Below are 19,209 nucleotides of genomic sequence, written 5' to 3'. Positions count from 1 at the left end.
CGACCCGGGTTCGATTCCTCTCAGAGAGCCTGGCAAGCTACCGAGAGTATCCCGCCCACAAGGCAAAGCCTGGCAAGCTAACCTGTGAGGTATTTGAGATGCCAAAAACAGTAACAAGTTTCACAATGGAGACATTACTAGTGCCTGCTAGAGAAAACTGATGAACAATGGGAGGACAGTGCTACATGTAACCTTTATAGTAACCACGTAAGGAAATTGTTCTACAGAGACATTTAGAGAAAATGATGAATAATTTGAGGATCATTAGGGAAAACCTTCCAATTAACAAAAACAGAAATAAGTAGGAAAAACAAAACATAACTAGAAAGTAAACGGTAGTAAACAAACTTCTGAATCCCTATATCTATAATCATCCTAAACCATCCTAAATGTCAACAATCAAATTCTCCAATCAAAAAATAGTGCTGAAGAAGCCTGGGCAAAATCTGGCACCACAAAGTGGAAGCAGGACATGCCCTCATGCCCTCCATTCAACTGCCAAGAATCACTGATCTTGATTCTTGATCTTGATTGCAGGACCCCTGCACAGTTTGGGAGGCCCCCTTATCCTCACTCCACCTTTACCCCCACCAAAAAAATAATGGCGGGCTTGTTTTTGTTTCATTTTTTTAAGGAAAAAAAATGAACTCATCTATAGTTTGCGCACAAGAATGTCATATCAGGTGTAAAGACAAGTATAGACTGGAACAAAGTTTTCAGAGAAAACATCTTATAGAGAAAAGAGCAAGAAGGGCTGCTGTCATATCTGTTAAGATAGACTTTTACCTTTAAAAAGAGACTGAGATGGATATTTTGTAGCATATATGTTGACAAAGAATGTATATGCTCAAGAAATTGTAGCAGTCATTAATATTTTGACATTGAATTTGAAACCAGTTATTAACAGACCTGAGGTGATTCATTGACAGAGTCAGAGAGATCGCACAATAGATTAAGTTCACACTTTTCATGCAGGAGGTCTAGGTTTGATCCCCAGTACCTTATAATCCCCTGAGTACCTCTAGCAATGATCCCCCAGGTAAAGAGTTGGAAGAGTCCCTGAGCATCATCAGGTATGGCCCCGAAACAAAAAAAAAACCATTATACATAGAATCACAATAAAAGCAGATCTGGAGACACAGCATTTACAGGAATGTGAAAATCAGCTTGATCAAAGTAGTAGTAATTATAATTACAAGAAAACAGTCATTAAATGAAGTAATTTGTGATATGGCTCTAGTAACTTTACACAGAAAATTTTATGCTCCCCAAAAAATGCATGTGCATTCCTCTCAAGTGTATTTGGATAATTAGATTATATATTGGCACACAGAAGAAATCTTAATACACATCTGAAGATTGAAATCATTTCTAGGACTGGAAAAATAGTTTGTGGATTAAGGAGCTTGCCTTGCTTATGACCAGCCCCAGTTCAATATCTGGGACCACTTGGATTGATCCTTAGGCATAGAGTCAGAGTAAGCCCTGAGTACTACTATAGTGTTCCAAATACAAACAAATCATATCAAGCATATTTTTTCAATCACAAGAGTGTAAGACCAGAAAACAACATAAAAACAGGAAGAAGTTCAAATTTGTGTAGACTATCCAATGTGCTTGTATTTATTTTGCAAACAGCAAAAGAGAAAATTGATTGAATTCCGTGGTTTGCAATAGAAACCATAAAAGTTTATCACAGTAGATGCCCACACCAATAGGTAAGAAAATCCTCTAAAAACAAACCTAAAACTTTGCCTATAGGAACTAGATAAAAAGCAAAAATAACCAAAAATCAGCAGAAGAAAGGAAATAAAAATTTAAGCAGAGTGGCCAGAGCCATAGTATAGTGGATAGGGCGGTTTCCTTGCACACACACCAACAGAAGTGCTGACTGAATGCAGAGGCAGCAGTAACCCCTGAGCATTTCCAGGTGTAACCCAAAAAGGTAAAAAAAAAATAGAAGTTGGGATATGGATCAAAGTAATAAATATAAATTATATTCCCAGATGTGTGAGGCCCCTAGTTCAATCTATGGCACTACAGGCCAGCTGAGTACTTCAGGTGTGAACCTGCAGCACCAACCTAAGCACTGAACCATCAAGTCCACTCTGCAGGGCTGAGTTTTGCTGGGAGTGAGAGAGAGAGAGAGAGAGAGAGATGAAATGGAAACAACCCCCCCCCCCCCGGAAAAAGCTATAAAAAGGTCATTAAAATTAAGAGTTGATTCATTAGAAGAATAAATAAAAAAGGGCCAGAGTGACAGCTCAATAAGCTGTGCTTTGCATATAGGAGACATGACTTCAATCTCTAGCACTTCATTGGTTTCAGAGCAGTGCCAGGAGGGACACGGAGCACCAGGTGTCATGAAAACAATCACTAAAATAGGTATTGAAGAGAGAAAACCCTTATGAATCAGAAATAAAGTCTCAACATTAAACTGATACTTGAAATATGTGGGGGAGATGTATAAAATTAGATTACTGATCATCTATGCAAAAAATTATATAAACTTGGCGCTGGAGCAGTAACAGCGGGCAGGGCATTTGCCTTGCACGCGGCTGACCCAGGTTCGATTCCCAGTATTTCATATGATCCCCTAAGCACTGCCGGAACTAATTCCTGAGTCCATGAGCCAGGTTTAACCTCTGTGCATGGCCAAAAAGAAAAAAAATGTATAAACTCAAAAATATGGATGGAAATCTTTAAATGTAGGAGTACTGCTATTTATTCACCCATTAATTAAGTTGATTGAATTGGGCTGTAATTCCACATTACTTTTTTTTTTTAATCACCATGAGATACAGTCACAAAGCTTTCATGTTCGAGATTCAGCCGTACAATGATCCAACACCTATCCTTCCACCAGTGCACACATTCCACCATTAGTGTCCCCAGTATATCCTCCCTGCCATCCCAGTCCTCACCCTGCCTCTATGGCAGGCAATTTCCCCAATACTCTGTCTCTACTTTTGGGCATCATGTTTTGCTCAAATTTTCCCACCACCATTCCAGCCTGCCTGCCAGGGGCAGATACTAGATCATTCATTGTCCATTGCTTATTTTGAAAATCTTGGGTGCTGCAGCCATGTGTTTCTGGAATCCTCAATTGTAAATGGTGGAGTTACAGAGACATTTCTGTAGGGCAATAATCCATTTTGGGATTCAGTTGGATGTCTCTGTACCAGAGCTATTGGTGTGCTAAGATGGCACCTGGAGGCACATTGTGGGGGTAACAGCCAGGCCGTTGAGCGGGCAGGGAGCTGAAGAGGGACAATCCTGCACCTCTGCCACCATGTGGCATGAAGAATTAATCCTGGAACCCCCATACCTGTGCCTTGCTTGTGGAAGCTGTTGAATGCCGGGATTCCCTCTTCAGTAGGTGGGGAGACTGCACCTGCTCCATCTGGGGTGCCCCAGTGAAATTGGCTCCATACAGGGCCCAGAGAGATCTCCGGCTCTGTGGTGTCTTCCAAGACTCATTGCTGTGTTCCTGACTTTTGATCTCTTTCGAGATTTATTTATGGGTTTCTGAAGCAAGGCTAGTAATAGAGTTTACAGGGTGTCGCTGGAGTTGGTTTGCCAGGATGACTGCTAGTGCTTCCATGTGTATTGGGAAGTGGAGAGAGATAGCCCACCCCAACTCCGTGAAAGCCAGGAGATTTCAGTCACATAGCCTGCATACCCTAATTTTCAGCAGATTATATCTTGGTGAGTTCTGTCCTGAGATGGTGGAGTCCAGCTGGGGCTATGGTAGCTGTTTTACATTGTGGAAGAAAACAGCTGCTGGGGACTCTGCCTGGGCAGGCTCAGGCCAACCGGCCTCCTCTGATTTACCTCAGTCTGTTCAGCCATGCGTGGGTTTTAGATTAACTGTGGCTTTTGATCTCTTTCAAGGTTTATCTATTTCTCTGAAATAAGGCCAATAAATGAGCTTGTATAGCTGTGCCGGAGGTTGTTTGTGGGTATGGCTCCTAACTTTTGGCCATTTAATTTCTTGGTAAACTTGATCGCAAGTTGTTGGGTCTGGCCAAAGGCACAGCAATAATTTGGGGATGTCAGGAAGCCTGAAGGCATTATCAGGCTGCTGATGCACTCACCCCACAGATGGATGATTTTGTATCATTGTGCAACTTTCCAAGAGTGAACAAGAAGGAAATGATTATCTTGAACAGGTTGATAACATATACAGAAATATAACAATCGAAACTCTACTTAAGAGCAAACTCAAGATGGGACAAGATATTTTCACCAGTGACTTGAGAACTACTCAAATTCTTTCCCCAAGTTGAAGTGGGATGGGAGGACACTCACAAATTCATTCTTTTTTATTTTTTTTAACTTTTTTTATTGAATCACTGTGAGATAGAAACATTAAAAAGCTTTTTATGATTTGATATCAGTTATGCAGTGTTCCAACACCCACCCATGCACCATTGTACATTTCCCGGCACCAGTGTCCACAAGTTCCCTCCCATCACCCTCCCCCTGCTGCCTCTCTCTCTCTCTCTCTCTCTCTCTCTCTCTCTCTCTCTCTACCTCCTTCCCTCCCTCCCTCCTCTCTCTCTCTCTTACTCTCTCTCTCCCCCCCTCCCTCCCTCTTCCCTCCTTCCATGCTCCCTCCCTCCCTTCCCTTCTCCCCTTTTGGGCATTGTAGTTTGCAGTATTGATATTGAAAGGTTATCAGAAATATGCCTTACCTACTTTTAACCCTCAGGTTTTGTCCAGCGTGATTATTCTTCTTTGAGGCCAATAATACTCTCATTGTCAAGTCAGTAAAAAAGAGCAACATATGAACATTGCATATGATGTTTTCTATATAGATATATAATGATCTATATATTTTATATAGATATATGTTAAACATGTATAATATTTAATATATAATGTTCATACACTTATATATAATGTTTATATATGTTAAATATATAACCTATAGGGCTGGAGCAATAGCACAGCGGGTAGGGCATTTGTCTTGCATGCAGCCAACATGGCCAACCCGAGTTCGATTCCTCCGCCCCTCTCGGAGAGCCCGGCAAGCAACCGAGAGTATTCGATATGCCAGACACAGTAACAACAAAGTCTCCAATGGAGACGTTACTGGGCCCGCTCAAGCAAATCGATGATCAACGGGAGGGCCTTTACTTTACTTTACTTACTTTATAACCTATAGACTGATAATCTCTAACCAACATAAATGCTAAAATTCTAAACACAATCTTTACAAAGACTCCAACAACACTAAGAGTGAAGCATTCATCCCAAGTGGCATTCATCACAGGGATGCAAGAATTTACCAACATTTACACAATCTGTAGAGGGTAGTGGACACTGGTGAAGGGATTGGTGTTGGAATAATGTATTCTTGAAACTCAATAATAAATATCCTTGTAACTTTGTAATTCACAGCAGTTCAATTTTTAAAATGTGCAGATCATTATATTACACTGTATCAATGAAAGAAATATCAATAGATGCTAAAAAAAGGTATTTGACAGGATTCAATATCCAGTAGTGATTTTTTTAAACTCAGTAAATTTAGAAATAGAAAAAAACTTTCCTTAGCATGTAAAGGCTATGTGTAACTGAACCACAGATAACATACTTAATAGTGAAAAACTAAAAGCTTTGCTCTTAAGATATGGAAAAAGATGAGGAGGTTAATCCTAATTATTACTTTTGCACATCATTTTGAAAATTCTAGCTAGAACAATTAAACAATGTATGGTGATGGGTGTGTGTGTGTGTGTGTGTATGTGTAAACAATTCAAATGGGAAAGGAAAACTATCATGGTTTGTGGACAACATAATAATGTTTATGAAAAGATTTCAACAGGGTGTCTTTAGACTAGTAATAATAATTTCAGTAATGTGACAGGATACAAGATCATTATACATACAAGATGTAAGATCATTATATATCTGTTGCTTTTATATACACAGTGAGTTTGGAAGGGAAATTAAAAACAAGTTCATTTGTAATTATGTACAATTTGTAAGAAAAGATTATCTTTCACAGTGCCAGAGCAATAGTACAGCAGGTAGGGCATTTGCCTTGCACGTGGCCAATCCGGGTTCAATTCCCCGGCATCCCATGTGGTTCCCCCATGCACTGTCAGGAGTAATTCCTGAGCACAGAGCCAGGAGTAACCCCTGAGCATCGCTGGGTCTGACCAAAAAAGCTATATACATATATATATCTTTCACATTAAAAAGTGCTTGATGGATAAATATATAGCAAAACATTTAATCATAATCCTTAAAGACTATACTATTGAAAAAATTTAGAAGCAATTGAAAATTGGAACAGTTGCTTACTAATATTATTGAACTGATTATTTTACTGCAATTATTTTCTTTCTTACCAATATACTATTAGGACAAACCACAAAATCCCAATCAGAGGAAAATTATTGTAGTATATATTAGACAAAGCCACTTATGTGCTTCAGAGAATTACAAATACATGTAGCAGTCTGAACCTTGGCATAAAAATGTATGGAGTAAATTAAGAAATTGTTCTCTACCAGAGCTAGCAAATTCTAAAAAATTGTTTTTAATGTCAGATGCCAGAATCCTTGCTTTAACATGCTACATCCTAGAATTATAGTTAAGTCATTCCCAGATCTTCCTAAAATTCACTTACAATAAAAATAGTTACAAAATTTTTGTGAATATTCCATTTAGTATACAACAGTGTGACTGAAGTAATAAATTGATGACAGATATCTGCTATGATTATTTGGCAAATAAAAGTATCATATACAAAGTATAGTTATATATATAATATTAATTTTCCTATGACTGGGATTTCACAGTTTAAAGACTGAGTTGTCCTGTAAATTTACAAGTTACACTGGAAACTTCTTGAGGTCTTCCTAAAATCCAGTAAGCGTGACAGTTTGAAAGTAGAAATTCCTTTTAAATTACAAGTTTAAACCTATTGAAAATATGCAAACACTTTCAAGTTTGAATTCTATAGAGAAGGATGATCAATAATGTCTCCTGAATAAAATATCTCTAACATTCAGAGTTTCTGTAGCTCTCCATAAAAAATTTCCATTCTTCACGATGGCCACTCAATACCTCTATTGCAAACTACAACTCCCTAAAGGAAAGAGTGAGCAAAAGGGAATGCCCTGCCACAAAGGTGGAGTGGGGGGGGATGAGGGGGTAGGAGGGCTACTGGGATCATTGGTGGTGGAGAGTAGGCACTGGTGAAGGGATGGGTACTGGATCATTGTATAACTGAAACCCAAGCACGAAAGTTTGTAAGTCTACAACTGTACCTCATGGTGTTTCACTAATGAAAAAAAAGAAAAAATATTCTGTTCTTGGAGAAAAGGAATTGAAAAGTTATATTGTACCTCTAAGAATCAAGTTGTAATCTTTTGTAGTTTTTTCATGTTAAGTATCAAAGATGACCTGACAACATATTTAGAATTTTCTGAGTTTTGCTATTAATAAAGTTAAAAGAAAATCTAAAGTATTGGGCAGTGTAGCCACATTAAATTTGTATGCGAAATATCCATTGTGATTATCTCTACTAGATACTGCTCTCAACCATGTTCCACAGTCTGAGTACTGTGTAGAAAGTTAAACATTGCAGAGGGCATATATCTGATGATACAGATAACTAAGGTTGAAGTTCAGTATTGAGCAAAGTAGGTAAATTTAATGTGTTCATGTCTTTAGAATTTCTATCAAAATATAAGTATAATTGAATTAATTTTGCTATAAATTAAAAATCTTGTGTATAATTTTTAGATTTTAAAATGGCTAGTTATTTTAGAATCCCAGTCATAAAATAGTACTATAGAGTAATATAACAAAGTGATATTCATATTCTTTATGTATTAATTATTTGTAGGCAAAGTTGTTAGCTATGCAACAAGCCAAAGAAACTGCAGTTCAACAGTACAAAAAGCTGGAAGAAGAGATCCAAACACTTCAAATTTATTACAGGTAACTTTCCTTTTTAAGCCTCTGTTGAAATACATATTGGGAAAAAGTAAATGAGAAAATACTTCAATGAAGTTAAGCATTATGTACATAGAACTTTTTATAATTTTAAAATTATTCGGACATAAAGCATTAATGAGGCTGCTATGCTACTTCTTTTTCTTCTTTTTCTACTTTTTTGTTATTGTTGTTAAATCTTAAGTTATGATCCTGTCAGAATTACAAAATTTGCATAACTCATTGCCAGTCACCTCAGTGGATCCAGGTTAGCTTTTGAGCTATTTGCTCATCTAACTGCACCCTCTAAAATAATTATATGTGTTTTTGAGTAGTAGTTGGAAGAAAGTCATTACAGTCTTTTACCTTTCATAATATGAGAAGTTTCTAAAGAAATGCCACTAAGAGATTTTTGATAATGTAATTTATGATCTAGTGGTGGTTATGAAATTAGTTCAGCAGGTCACAGGAATTCTGTAATGAAAAGAAGTAGAAAAGAAAATATCAGAGTGCCTCTTCAGTCATAAATGTCAAAACTGTTTTGTGATAGTTATTTCAGTTTTGTGCTGTATAGAGATAAAATTATATATTTAACACAGTTATGATCTAAAAAGCACTTTTGTGGAGACCAGATAAATAGCTCAGTGTTCTGTGCACAGGGCCTATGTCTTGTGTGCACAGTACCCCGAGTTTGATCCCCAGTACCTCATGACCCCCCAGAACCACCAGGTATGGCCCTGGAGGTCCTCACGGAGACCAGCTGTAGCCCTGGTATCCCAAACATTGTAGGGCATAAACATTGAACCTTCTGGCACAGTTGTGGCGGGGGCGGGGGGGGGGGGGGGGAGCGGGTAAGTGCAAAACTCACCTTGAGCACAAGAACACTAGCAAATTAATGGGGAAACATGTAGAAACCCACCAGGATCAATGAACAAAGAGAATACCACCAAAGATATAAAGAACCCCAGTAAGTTCTCAAACGCAATATTTAATGACACTGGATGAGGATGTGCAATGAGTTCAAAGAAAGTATAGCAGAGGTAATCAACAAAGCACAAGTATGAGAGTCAAAAAGGAAAAGCTATTATTGTTAGAAATGAAAGAAATGAAGAACATGGTAGGTGGCATTTTAAAAAGTCAGTAGAGGCTCTGAACAGGAGAATGAAGAAGCTGAGCAAAATATTGAGGAGCTCCAAGATGAGGAGGAGGAAATCATTAAGAAAGAGCAGAAAGTAGAAAATAGCCTGAAAAGAACAGCATATAGCAAGGTATAGACCTGTGGGATGGGTTCAAGAGGAACCATTGGCACCCTTGAGGAATAGGATGACAAATGTGAAGAAATAGCTTGCACTTCAAGCGCCTGTTTTCCCTTGAACAGGTATCTCATTTGCTTGTCTTTATGCTTCTTTTCTTGCCTATTTCCACTGAGAGAAGCCTGTGTTCTTTCCTTTTTATGTAGGAGTACTGCCATTTATTCAGCCACTGATTAGGCGGATTGAATTGGGCACTCCACCTTACTTTTTTTTTTATAATTTTATTTATTGAATCACTCTGAGAGCAGTTACAAAGCTTTCGGGTTTAAGTCTTGGCCATACAATGGAACACCTGTACCTTCATCAGTGTCCATTCTCCACCACCAAAACCCCCAGGATACCCCCATCCCACACCCTTCTCCTACCTGTGGGACAGATGACTCCACATTACTCTCTTTCTCCTTTGATTACATTCAATATTTTGACACCTGACCCACTAGTATTTTGGATTTTACCCCAACAGTCGGATCTGCCAAAAAGGCAACAGTAGACAATTTGTTTTCTATTGCCGGTTATGAATAACTTATGATGTCACGTGGCTGCAGTAGTAGCCTCACGATTTTGAAATTCTGAAATTTTAACAATTAAATCTGGAGGGATTTCTGCCAAAACATGCTGGGTTCTGAGATTTATTCCCAAGTTTCTGGGATCATGGCCGTTTAGCACCTTGATCAGGAGCCAGAGAGGGTGTTCATAGGTGTCAACTCGGGGTCTCATTGGAATGGGGAGGAAAGGGCCAACCCGACTCCACCCCCATCTCGTGAGGCACCGCATTTCTCATCACTGCGGGCCCAAACCTGACTGTCCAGTGGCCTTTGGTAGATGGAGGCCACTGAGCTGCCAACGAGGAGCAGGCGGAGGGACAGCACCCTTTCTCCCCTGGGGTAGCCCGGCTACAGTCACCTACTGTGGAGTCCGGAAGCATTTCTGCCAAAAGCCGCTGGGTTTCGAGATTTGTTTCTAAGTCTCTGGGATTATGGCCGTTAAGCAGCTTGATCAGGAGCCAGAGAGGCCATTCGTGGGTGGGGACTCGGGGTTCTTGTTGGGACAGGGAGCAAAGAGCTGGCTCCACCCCCATCCCATAAGGTCCCGCATGTCTTATCACTGCGGGCCCAAACCTGACTGTCTAGGGGCCTCTGGAGGATGGCGGCCACCAGGTCGCCAGGGGGAACAGGCCAAGGCACAAAACCTATTCCTACCTGGGGTGGCCCAGCGTCAGTAACCTACTGCAGGAACCGGACACAGTTCTGCCAAAAGCCATTGGATTTTGAGATTTGTTTCTGAGTCTCTTTGATCATGGCTGTTAAGCAACTTGATCATGAGCCAGAGAGGCCGTTTGTGGGCTACAACTCGGGGTGTCATTGGGACTGGGAGGAAAGGGCCGGCTCCACCCACATCCCATGAGGCCCAGTGTCTCATCACTGTGGGCCCAAACCTGACTGTCCAGTTTCCTCTGGAGGATGGCGGCCACCAGGCCACCAGGGGGAACAGGCCAAGGCACAAAACCTATTCCCACCTGGGTTGGCCCAGCACTGGTAGCCTACTGCAGGTTCCAGACGCATTTTTGCCAAAAGCCGTTGTGTTTCGAGATTTGTTTCTGAGTCTCTGGGATCATGGCTGTTAAGCAGTTCAATCAGGAACCAGATAGGCCATGCCTCCAGTTACATATTTGAGCCGGAGGTGGTTTGTGGGTGTTTTTCCCACATACCTAACTTTTGGCCATTTACTTTCTTGGTAAATTTTGCCCTAGTGTTTGGGTCTGGCCAAAGGCACAACAGCAATTTTGGGGTATCTGGAAGTCTTAAGGTGCCATCAGGCTGCTGACGCACTTGCCTCACAGGTATAGATTGACCTGCTGGCGGTACCATACCCCCATTAGTCTTCTTTCTTGAAGACACAGTTTTCTCATTCTTTCTCCTACATTTTTCTTAATAAGTCTTTTTGTTCTTTTTTGTTTGTTTTTAATTTAAATAAGTTTCAATAAAAATTATCTTGCTTCACAAGTACACACACACACACACACACACAAAGGGGGAATGACAGCACAGTGGGTAGGGCACTTGCCTTGCATGCAGCAGACTCAGATTCAATTCCTGGCATCCCATATGGTTCCCCAATTCTTGTCAGGAGTAATTTCTGAGTTCAGAGCCAGGAGTAACCCCTGAGAGTTCTGCGTGTAGCTCCAACAACAAAAGCAAAATAAACAAAACAGAAATAGTTATTAAAGAAATCATTGTAAGAACTTCCCAGGATTAAGGATCACAATCAGTGGGGTTTAAGAGACCCAAAAGGTGCCAGTAAAAATAGACTCAATCAGGAAAACTACAAGTACAGTATACTCTCAATGAAAAAAAATCTAAAGGTAGAAACAGAATATTGAAAGCAGCAAGATCAAAAAAAGAACTTACATAAAAGGAAGCCCATAAAATGTACAGCAGATCTGGGGGCTGGAGCACAGCAGATAGGGCGTGTGCCGTGCACGCGGCTGACCCAGGTTCGATTCCCAGCATCCCATATGGTCCCCTGAGCACCGCCAGGAGTAATTCCTGAGTGCAAAGCCAGGAGTAACCCTTGTGCATCGCCGGGTGTGACCCAAAAACCAAAAAAAAAAAAAAAGTACAACAGATCTATCAAATGAGAGTCGACAAGCCAGAAGAATACGAACCATATACTTTGCAAACAGTAAGTTTTTATGTTATAATAATTTTTACTAAAAGAACATTCCGTGAACATAGCCTTCCTTAGAATATGGGAGCAGAAGAGATGGTGCCTCAGTAAGGCACTTGCCTCGTATGCAGCCAACCAAAATGCAATCCCCCGTTACCACATATGGTTACTCAAGCACCACCAGAAGTTATCACTGAGCACAGAATATGGAGTAAGCCTTGAGCACAGCTGGGTATGACACAACAAAAAAATAATAAATTAAATAGAATTAAGGGTAAAATCACTGAGATTTAGAACTCTGGGAAGAGATTATTACCCAAAAGAACAAAGCTTAAATTTTTTGGAAGCTCACAGTTTGATTTAAATCTAAATGATGTAAATGATGTTTTTACACATCTGAATAATAAGTCATACTTGAACCACCACTGATTTCTTCAAGTTTTCCAAGTTACAGAGTAAAGGGAAAATGTTACATTTTTTTGTGAAGAAATCCAAGAAAAATTCTATATATTTAGTATATAAATGCTTGCATATATATATTTGTAATATACCCCATGTATATATACTGTATGAGAACTCACTGTTATTGTATTCTATATATCAAAGTTTATGAAAATGTATACCTTTAGTTATTCAAATAAGTTATCATTTGAATTATAACTCATTCTAACAGTGCAAGTATATACATTATATATACATTATATTATCATGTTAAAGTTTTACCAATATTAAAGGAAAAATAGACTAAGAAAATTAGAACAATAATGAATATATCAGTAGGAAGTGTCAGTAAGGTAGAGCCAGAAGGAAGTCAATATACAGCTTGCATGTATGAGCCAGGTAAAGAGTAAACCTCCAGTCTGACTCACAATTTTTCAGCAACCAAAGAAGAAGGGAAAATACAGTCAGATTATAGGGACAGAATATAGGAAAAGGTTAAAAGATGCTAACGAAGGGCTGGTGCAATAGTACAGTGGGAAGAGCGCTTGCCTTGCATGTGGCTTACCGACCCAGGTTATATCCTGACATCCTGTGTGGTCCCCTGAGCACCACTAGGAGTGATTCCTGAATGTAGAGCCAGGAGTAATTCCTGAGCATCACTAGGTGGGTGACCCAGAACCTAGCAAACAAAAATATGATAATAACTATGATTCTGCCTTACCTTTAATTCTACTAATTGGTAATAATGACCTTATTATAATTTTTCCAAATAATGACCTTATTATTATAATTTTTCCAAATATTTTCTTTTGCTGCTTATGTTGTTCACTACTGTTGTTATTTGAATTCCATTTCCTTATTTACAAATAAGAAATATGGAAATAAACTTCTGGGTTTCTCTAGTCTGTTTGTTTGCTTTGAGTTTTGGAGATGTTTCAATGCAAAGAAAAAGGAATTTTAGCGTTAATGTCAGAGTTTCCTATTGCATAGTGGGGGATAAGACCAAGAAATGTGAATGGGCAGGGATACTAAACTCATAATTATGCAACAGGGTTTTTTTTTTCACATTAAAGAGGAGGAGGGATGTGAAAGGATAATACAAAGATTGAAAGTAAATGTCGTTATTACAGAAGTACTTTATTAAAGAATTAGTATCTCCTTATTGCTGTGCTGAACGCTGATTCATTTTATAAGAGCGTCATTAGTCTTAACAGTTTTAGAAACAGTTTTATTGAGTGGAATTTAAACGTGTAAGAGTTAGATTTGTGTTCAATAATGATTTTTTTCCCTGTTGTTGTAAACCTGTAGTGCTGCATTCCTAAGTTCAGGAGGCATAATAATAACGCTTTTCCTAATCGAGAGAATGTTGAGTCTCACTGTTTGCTAATTTTATACTGCTTCCTTCTAGTTCCTTTTCCACAAAGAAGTGTAAATTTAAGGGTGTAGATAAGAATTGTATCCTGTTGTTTGGTGCCAGTCGATCCTGAGATTTAATATAATAATAGCATTTAGTATTTCAAAGTTTACTACATTTTTTGTGCTTTCAGCTGGGAAGTTGCCTTTCAGAACATGACAGTGTTTATAATAAATGCCAAAAATATTTAATAGAATTCAATATATTTTAAGGTACCATGTTTCCAAAGACTATAGTACTAAGTTGTTGTTGTTGGGTTGGTGGCCACACTCAGCAGTGCTCAAGGGTTGCTACTGACTCTGCACTCAGAGATCACTCCTGACAGACTCAGGTGATGATAGGGAATCCAACCTTGGGAAAGTGCCCTGTGTACCCACTGTACTATTTCTCCAGCTACCAGAGTACTAATTTCCTTAGACCACAAACCACCAGGCCCCTTACCTTTGACACTTTAGAGACTTTGCCAGCTCTTAACTTTTTATGAACTTTGTTACCTTCTTCATAAAAGGTTGATTAAATTTTGTTCAACAAAATTTAGACTCAAGAATTATGTTCTGCTACAAGGTTGTGCCCTTTTTCAAGGCCTTTATAAATTAGTCATAGAGCACATTTATAGAGCACATTTTGCTTTACATTCACTATTCATGTCACATAATTTTTCATAACTCTGGAATACAAAACAAAACTAGATTTTAAGTTTAATCATCAAGTTTGCATTGAGTTTGCATTCTTATGTTTAGTAATTTAGAATAGATTTGCTAAAGATTCTTTCCTCGCCAACCCACAGAATGTGACATTTGGTAAGTCACTTAACTTTTGGATGTCAGTTATTTTAGCTATAAACAGAGATATATGACCTCTTGTAAAGAAAACCAATGAGATGATATACTTGAATTTTTTTAAAACACAGTGTAGAAAAATATATATACAGTATTAAGAATAAAAATTACTGAATATTTTATTGAAATATAAAATTTAACTGTGTCAAGTGCTTTTTTTTTTACTTTTTTTGGTCACACTAGCGATGGATAAGGGTTACTCCTGGCTTTGTACTCAGGAATTACTTCTGGTGGTGCTCACCAGTACTTCTAATTAAGTATTTTGTATCTTATATGCCTTTTAGAAAAATAAGGATACTTCTTTAAAAACAGTAATTTAGTTTTATTGTAGACAATAAAGCTATTGTCTACAATAGTTTTAACTTGCATGCTTTTGATAAAATAACAGAACAGCACTTTTTTGCATTATCAAGTTTAACTCTTTTTCTGAATCTTATTCTACCAGTAAATTATAATGTAAGACTGAACATAAGCTCATTGGAAAGGATATGCCAGTATATTAGCATTATTTTATTAATTATTTTGATAAAGTGTTTCCTTTGGTCTTGGCACTCAGGGTTACATTTATATGTAGTCCCATGTGTTCCACTTGTCTCCTACATAGGTTATCTTATATTTTTCCTTTTTCACAAATATAATTAATAACAAGATTTTGCTAGAGTTTTCTTTCAGTACCATTACTTCCACCTTCTTATTTTGCAAAGCTCCCACATTACACTGGGCTAATATAATTTTATGGACAGATTTTTTTCTTGCTACTTCATCTACTTGTCTCCACTCTTTACTCCTCTTAAGATTCCTGAAATGTTATTTTCAAAGTCTCACTCAACCGTCAACAGCATTTAACCACATTACCTGTACAGTAAATGCCAGATTTTTTAATATAAATTAAATGAGCCTCCTTGATAGTTCTGCCTTCATGTGGTTTAGTATTCTTTTTAAGTAAAATATTTTTGTTTAGTTACTATGAGGTGAAAGGGAGAGAAAGAGAGTAACATAATCAAGAGAGAATGCAAGCTTCTCCAGAGAGGAGAGAGCCGGGTTATCCCATGAAGTGAAAGGAATTAGACATCCCAGGTTGAGATGTGGCAACCCCAGAATGGAGGTGCACCCTGATTTAGTATTTTTCCAAAAACAGTTTTGCCTACCAGTTTCAATTGTAGTTGTGTTACAACTGCCAAGATACTGCCTCGCACATAGTTATGCACTCAACAAATATTTGTTAGCTGAATTCACTATGATCTATACTTCTGAAATGAATCATTTGCTATTTCCTGGAAACACCCAACAAATTCCTACTTCACTGCTTTCTTTTTACATTATCTGCTCTTTCTGCTGTACTTATCTCTGCCAGAGTCATATTCACATATAGTTCAGAACACAATTTAAGTACCAGCTATTCCATTAATCCTTTCCTGATCTTCTTAAACAGAAGTGATCTCATAATACTTAAAAATTAACAACCATAGATTTTCACAGTGTCTCACTTATAATACATACCTCATGCTTAATCCATCATTGTATGAATAATTTTATTAATTCCTCTACAGGGGCTTCAGTTCTTTATATATAGCAGATAATTAGTAAATATTTGCCAAATAAATGAATAAATAATCAAATATAAAACTAGATTATAAGTTTCTTCAAGTGAAAAGTTTCTTCTGCAGTGATTATGCAGTGCACATAATAAGAACTCATGATAAATGTGTGAGCATATTAATAAGTTTTCTTAGTTTGGTATCTCAGTTAGTCATTTTCAGGACTGTTCGTCAAAATGGAATTTCCATATAATAAACTAAGGACACTGCCTGCCAACAAAAATTCTTTTTATCCAGGCCAGTTGAGTAATCAAATTTTAAATTTGTTTGAGTTTTATCTTTCTTGAAATTTCAAAATCCTAAAAAATTAGAAAGTTTTCATTATTCTGTGTTCTTTATGGTTATTTCTTACAGTTAATAAGGAAAAACTGAATCTTTCCTATGGATGCTTTTGTCTCATTGTTTAAAAATATTAATTTGTGGCCAGAGTAATATAGTGGATAGTGCGCTAGCCTTGCATATAGCTGAGTTCAATCCTGGCACCCCATATGGTCCCCAAGCACCATCAGAAATGATTTCTGGGTGCAGAGCCAGAAGTAACTCCTGAGCATTGCCAGGTGTGGCCCATAAACAGAAACAAAATGCTAGTTGTTAAAAATCAGAGGTCCTACCAATCTGGTACCTTTAATTTTGGGCATGGATGTATGTTAAAGAAATAGAACCAAATACAGTAGATACCAGTAAAGAGCATGGAAAGAATTTTATTTTAGCAAATTAGCTAATACATTTGTGGGGGCTGAGTCCTCATGCAAACCAGTCAACTAGAAAACAGAGAAGACTTGTGAGTCCCAAAATATAGAATTCCTTCTTCCTTAGGAAATTTCAGTCTTTCTCATAAGTCCTTCACCTGGTTAGATAAGCCCACCAATATAATGTATTGTAATCTGCATTCTTAAAAGTAAACTGATACAAGTATTAATCATATATTTTTTAAAAAACCCTTTGCAATAAAATATAGATTAGTGTTTGGCAAAAAATTAATAATAATATAGTTACCATAGCGAAGCTACAACATCAACACAAAACGTGCAATTCAACAGTTGACTGTTTCTAACTAGAAGACATTTTCTCCAAGAGGGGCATATTCTCTCCATTTTATCAGGTTTCACATTCTGCCTACTGTGTACAGTTAATATTATATTGTATATTTCAATGAAACTGTTATTTCATCCAAGGTATATTCTATGATCATACTTAACAAAAGCAAAGACATAAATACTTGGCCCCACCATCTTTCTACCTTATTTCCTAATATGTTTCTACTTTTGTTTCAGTTTAGCCACAGTAACTCCCATTTATCTCAAAACATTCTAAGAATGCTCCCATCTCAGGACCTTGACTCTTTTTCTCTTCCTAATCTAGTCTCACAAATGTCTGAGCCTACTTCATTTCATTCAAATTTCTGCTTAATTGTCCCTGATCATAGCATCTAAAATGGCCTGCATTGTCAGCATAACACTTTTTGTTAATCTCTGCCATTTTCCTTTGTAATAGAAATATGTTAATGATGCTGTAATATTTGTGAATTTTCTTATAAAATTCTACCAGGAAACAGATTTTAGTAGCTTACCATGACATGTTATACCAGTATTAATGCTTGGCACTTCTACAATAGTCAGTAAAAGTTTTATGTACACACATACATACATACACACACACACACACACAGAGAGAAAGATGTATGTTTAAATATTGTGCATTGTAATACATCAAAATTTTAGCCATTGGTTATCTAGGAATTAGAACTGAGACTAAGAAGTTATATGTTTGGAGAATGAAAGATGAGAAAAAATTGTTTTATTTCTTTCTGTTAGTCACTGTGAAATTACAAAACTATTCATGATTGAGTTTCAGACATACAATGTTACAATACAATCTCTTCACTCCCATCCACCAATTCCCCTCCCACTCCTATTTACCTCCTTTCCACCCTTCTTCTCTGAGAAGCTCTCTCTCTCTATATATATATACATATATTTATATTTATATATTTATATATATATGTTTCTGCACTGTTATTTATACTACTTTTCCTGATAGGCTTTTATATATAACATTTTACCACTTTTCAGCACCACTTCCTCCTTTTTCAACACTACTTCCCTCCAATATAGATATTGCCACCCCTGTCCTATCCCTTAGCCCCTCCTGGTGGCATAATTCCTACTGAATACCAGTTCTCATGTTCTTTGTTTCCATTGTCTTTGGGTATTCATTATTCCACCATAGTGCTTCTTTATAGCCTGCATATGAGAGAGATCATTTGTGCCACTCTCTCTCACCCTCTGACTAACCACTCAAGATGATACTCTCTAGGCCCCTCCACGTAGCAGCAGATTTCATAACTTTGTCTTTCCTTATATCGAGTAACATTCTGTTGTATAGATGTAGCATGGTTTCTTTATTCAGTGAACTATTCTTGGACACTGGGTTGTTTCCAGATTTTGGCAGTTGTGGATAGTGCAGCAAGGAACATGGGGTTGCAAATGTTTTTTCTCCATATCGTTTTAAGACCTTGGGAATATATTCCAAGTGGAGTTGCTGGGCCAAATAGAAGCTCACTTCTATATTTGTTTAAGATTGTCTATGTTGTTTTTCAGAAAGGATAGACCAGTCGACATTCCTACCAGCAAAGAATGAGCGTCCCTTTGTCCCTATATCCATGCCTGCACTGGTTGTTCTTGTTCTTTTTGATGTGTGCCAGTCTCTTTGGTGTGAGATGATATCTCATTGTCATTTGATTTGCATCTCCCTGATGATTAGTGATGCAGATAATTTTTTATGTGCCTCTTAAAAAAAGAAAGACCATTTGTATTTCTTTTATGAGGAAGTTTTTGTTTGTCCCTTGTCCCCATTTTTTGATGGGGTTGGATTTTTTTTTCTTGTAATGTTCTTCTACCATTACACTATATATCTTTGATATTAACCCCTTATCAGATGATTATTGGGTAAATAATTTCTCCCATTCCATGGGATGTCTT

At 37.7% G+C, this 19,209-nt stretch overlaps 1 protein-coding gene across 2 annotated transcripts in view; it reads left to right on the top strand.

The window, feature by feature from the left end:
• The window catches only part of MIPOL1 (mirror-image polydactyly 1), a 304,969-nt gene that overhangs the window by 199,040 nt on the left and 86,720 nt on the right, over window positions 1–19,209 (top strand). For both annotated transcript variants that reach the window (XM_056133809.1, XM_056133808.1), the window contains exon 11: window positions 7,868–7,962. In XM_056133809.1, the coding sequence (XP_055989784.1) occupies window positions 7,868–7,962 (95 nt within the window). The remainder of the gene's footprint in view (window positions 1–7,867; window positions 7,963–19,209) is intronic.

Source organism: Sorex fumeus, unplaced genomic scaffold (assembly GCF_029834395.1).
Source record: "Sorex fumeus unplaced genomic scaffold, SorFum_2.1 ptg000098l, whole genome shotgun sequence".
Classification (NCBI taxonomy): domain Eukaryota; kingdom Metazoa; phylum Chordata; class Mammalia; order Eulipotyphla; family Soricidae; genus Sorex; species Sorex fumeus.
The sequence above is the reverse complement of the archived record's forward strand: the minus strand, read 5'-3'. Positions and strand labels throughout refer to the sequence as shown.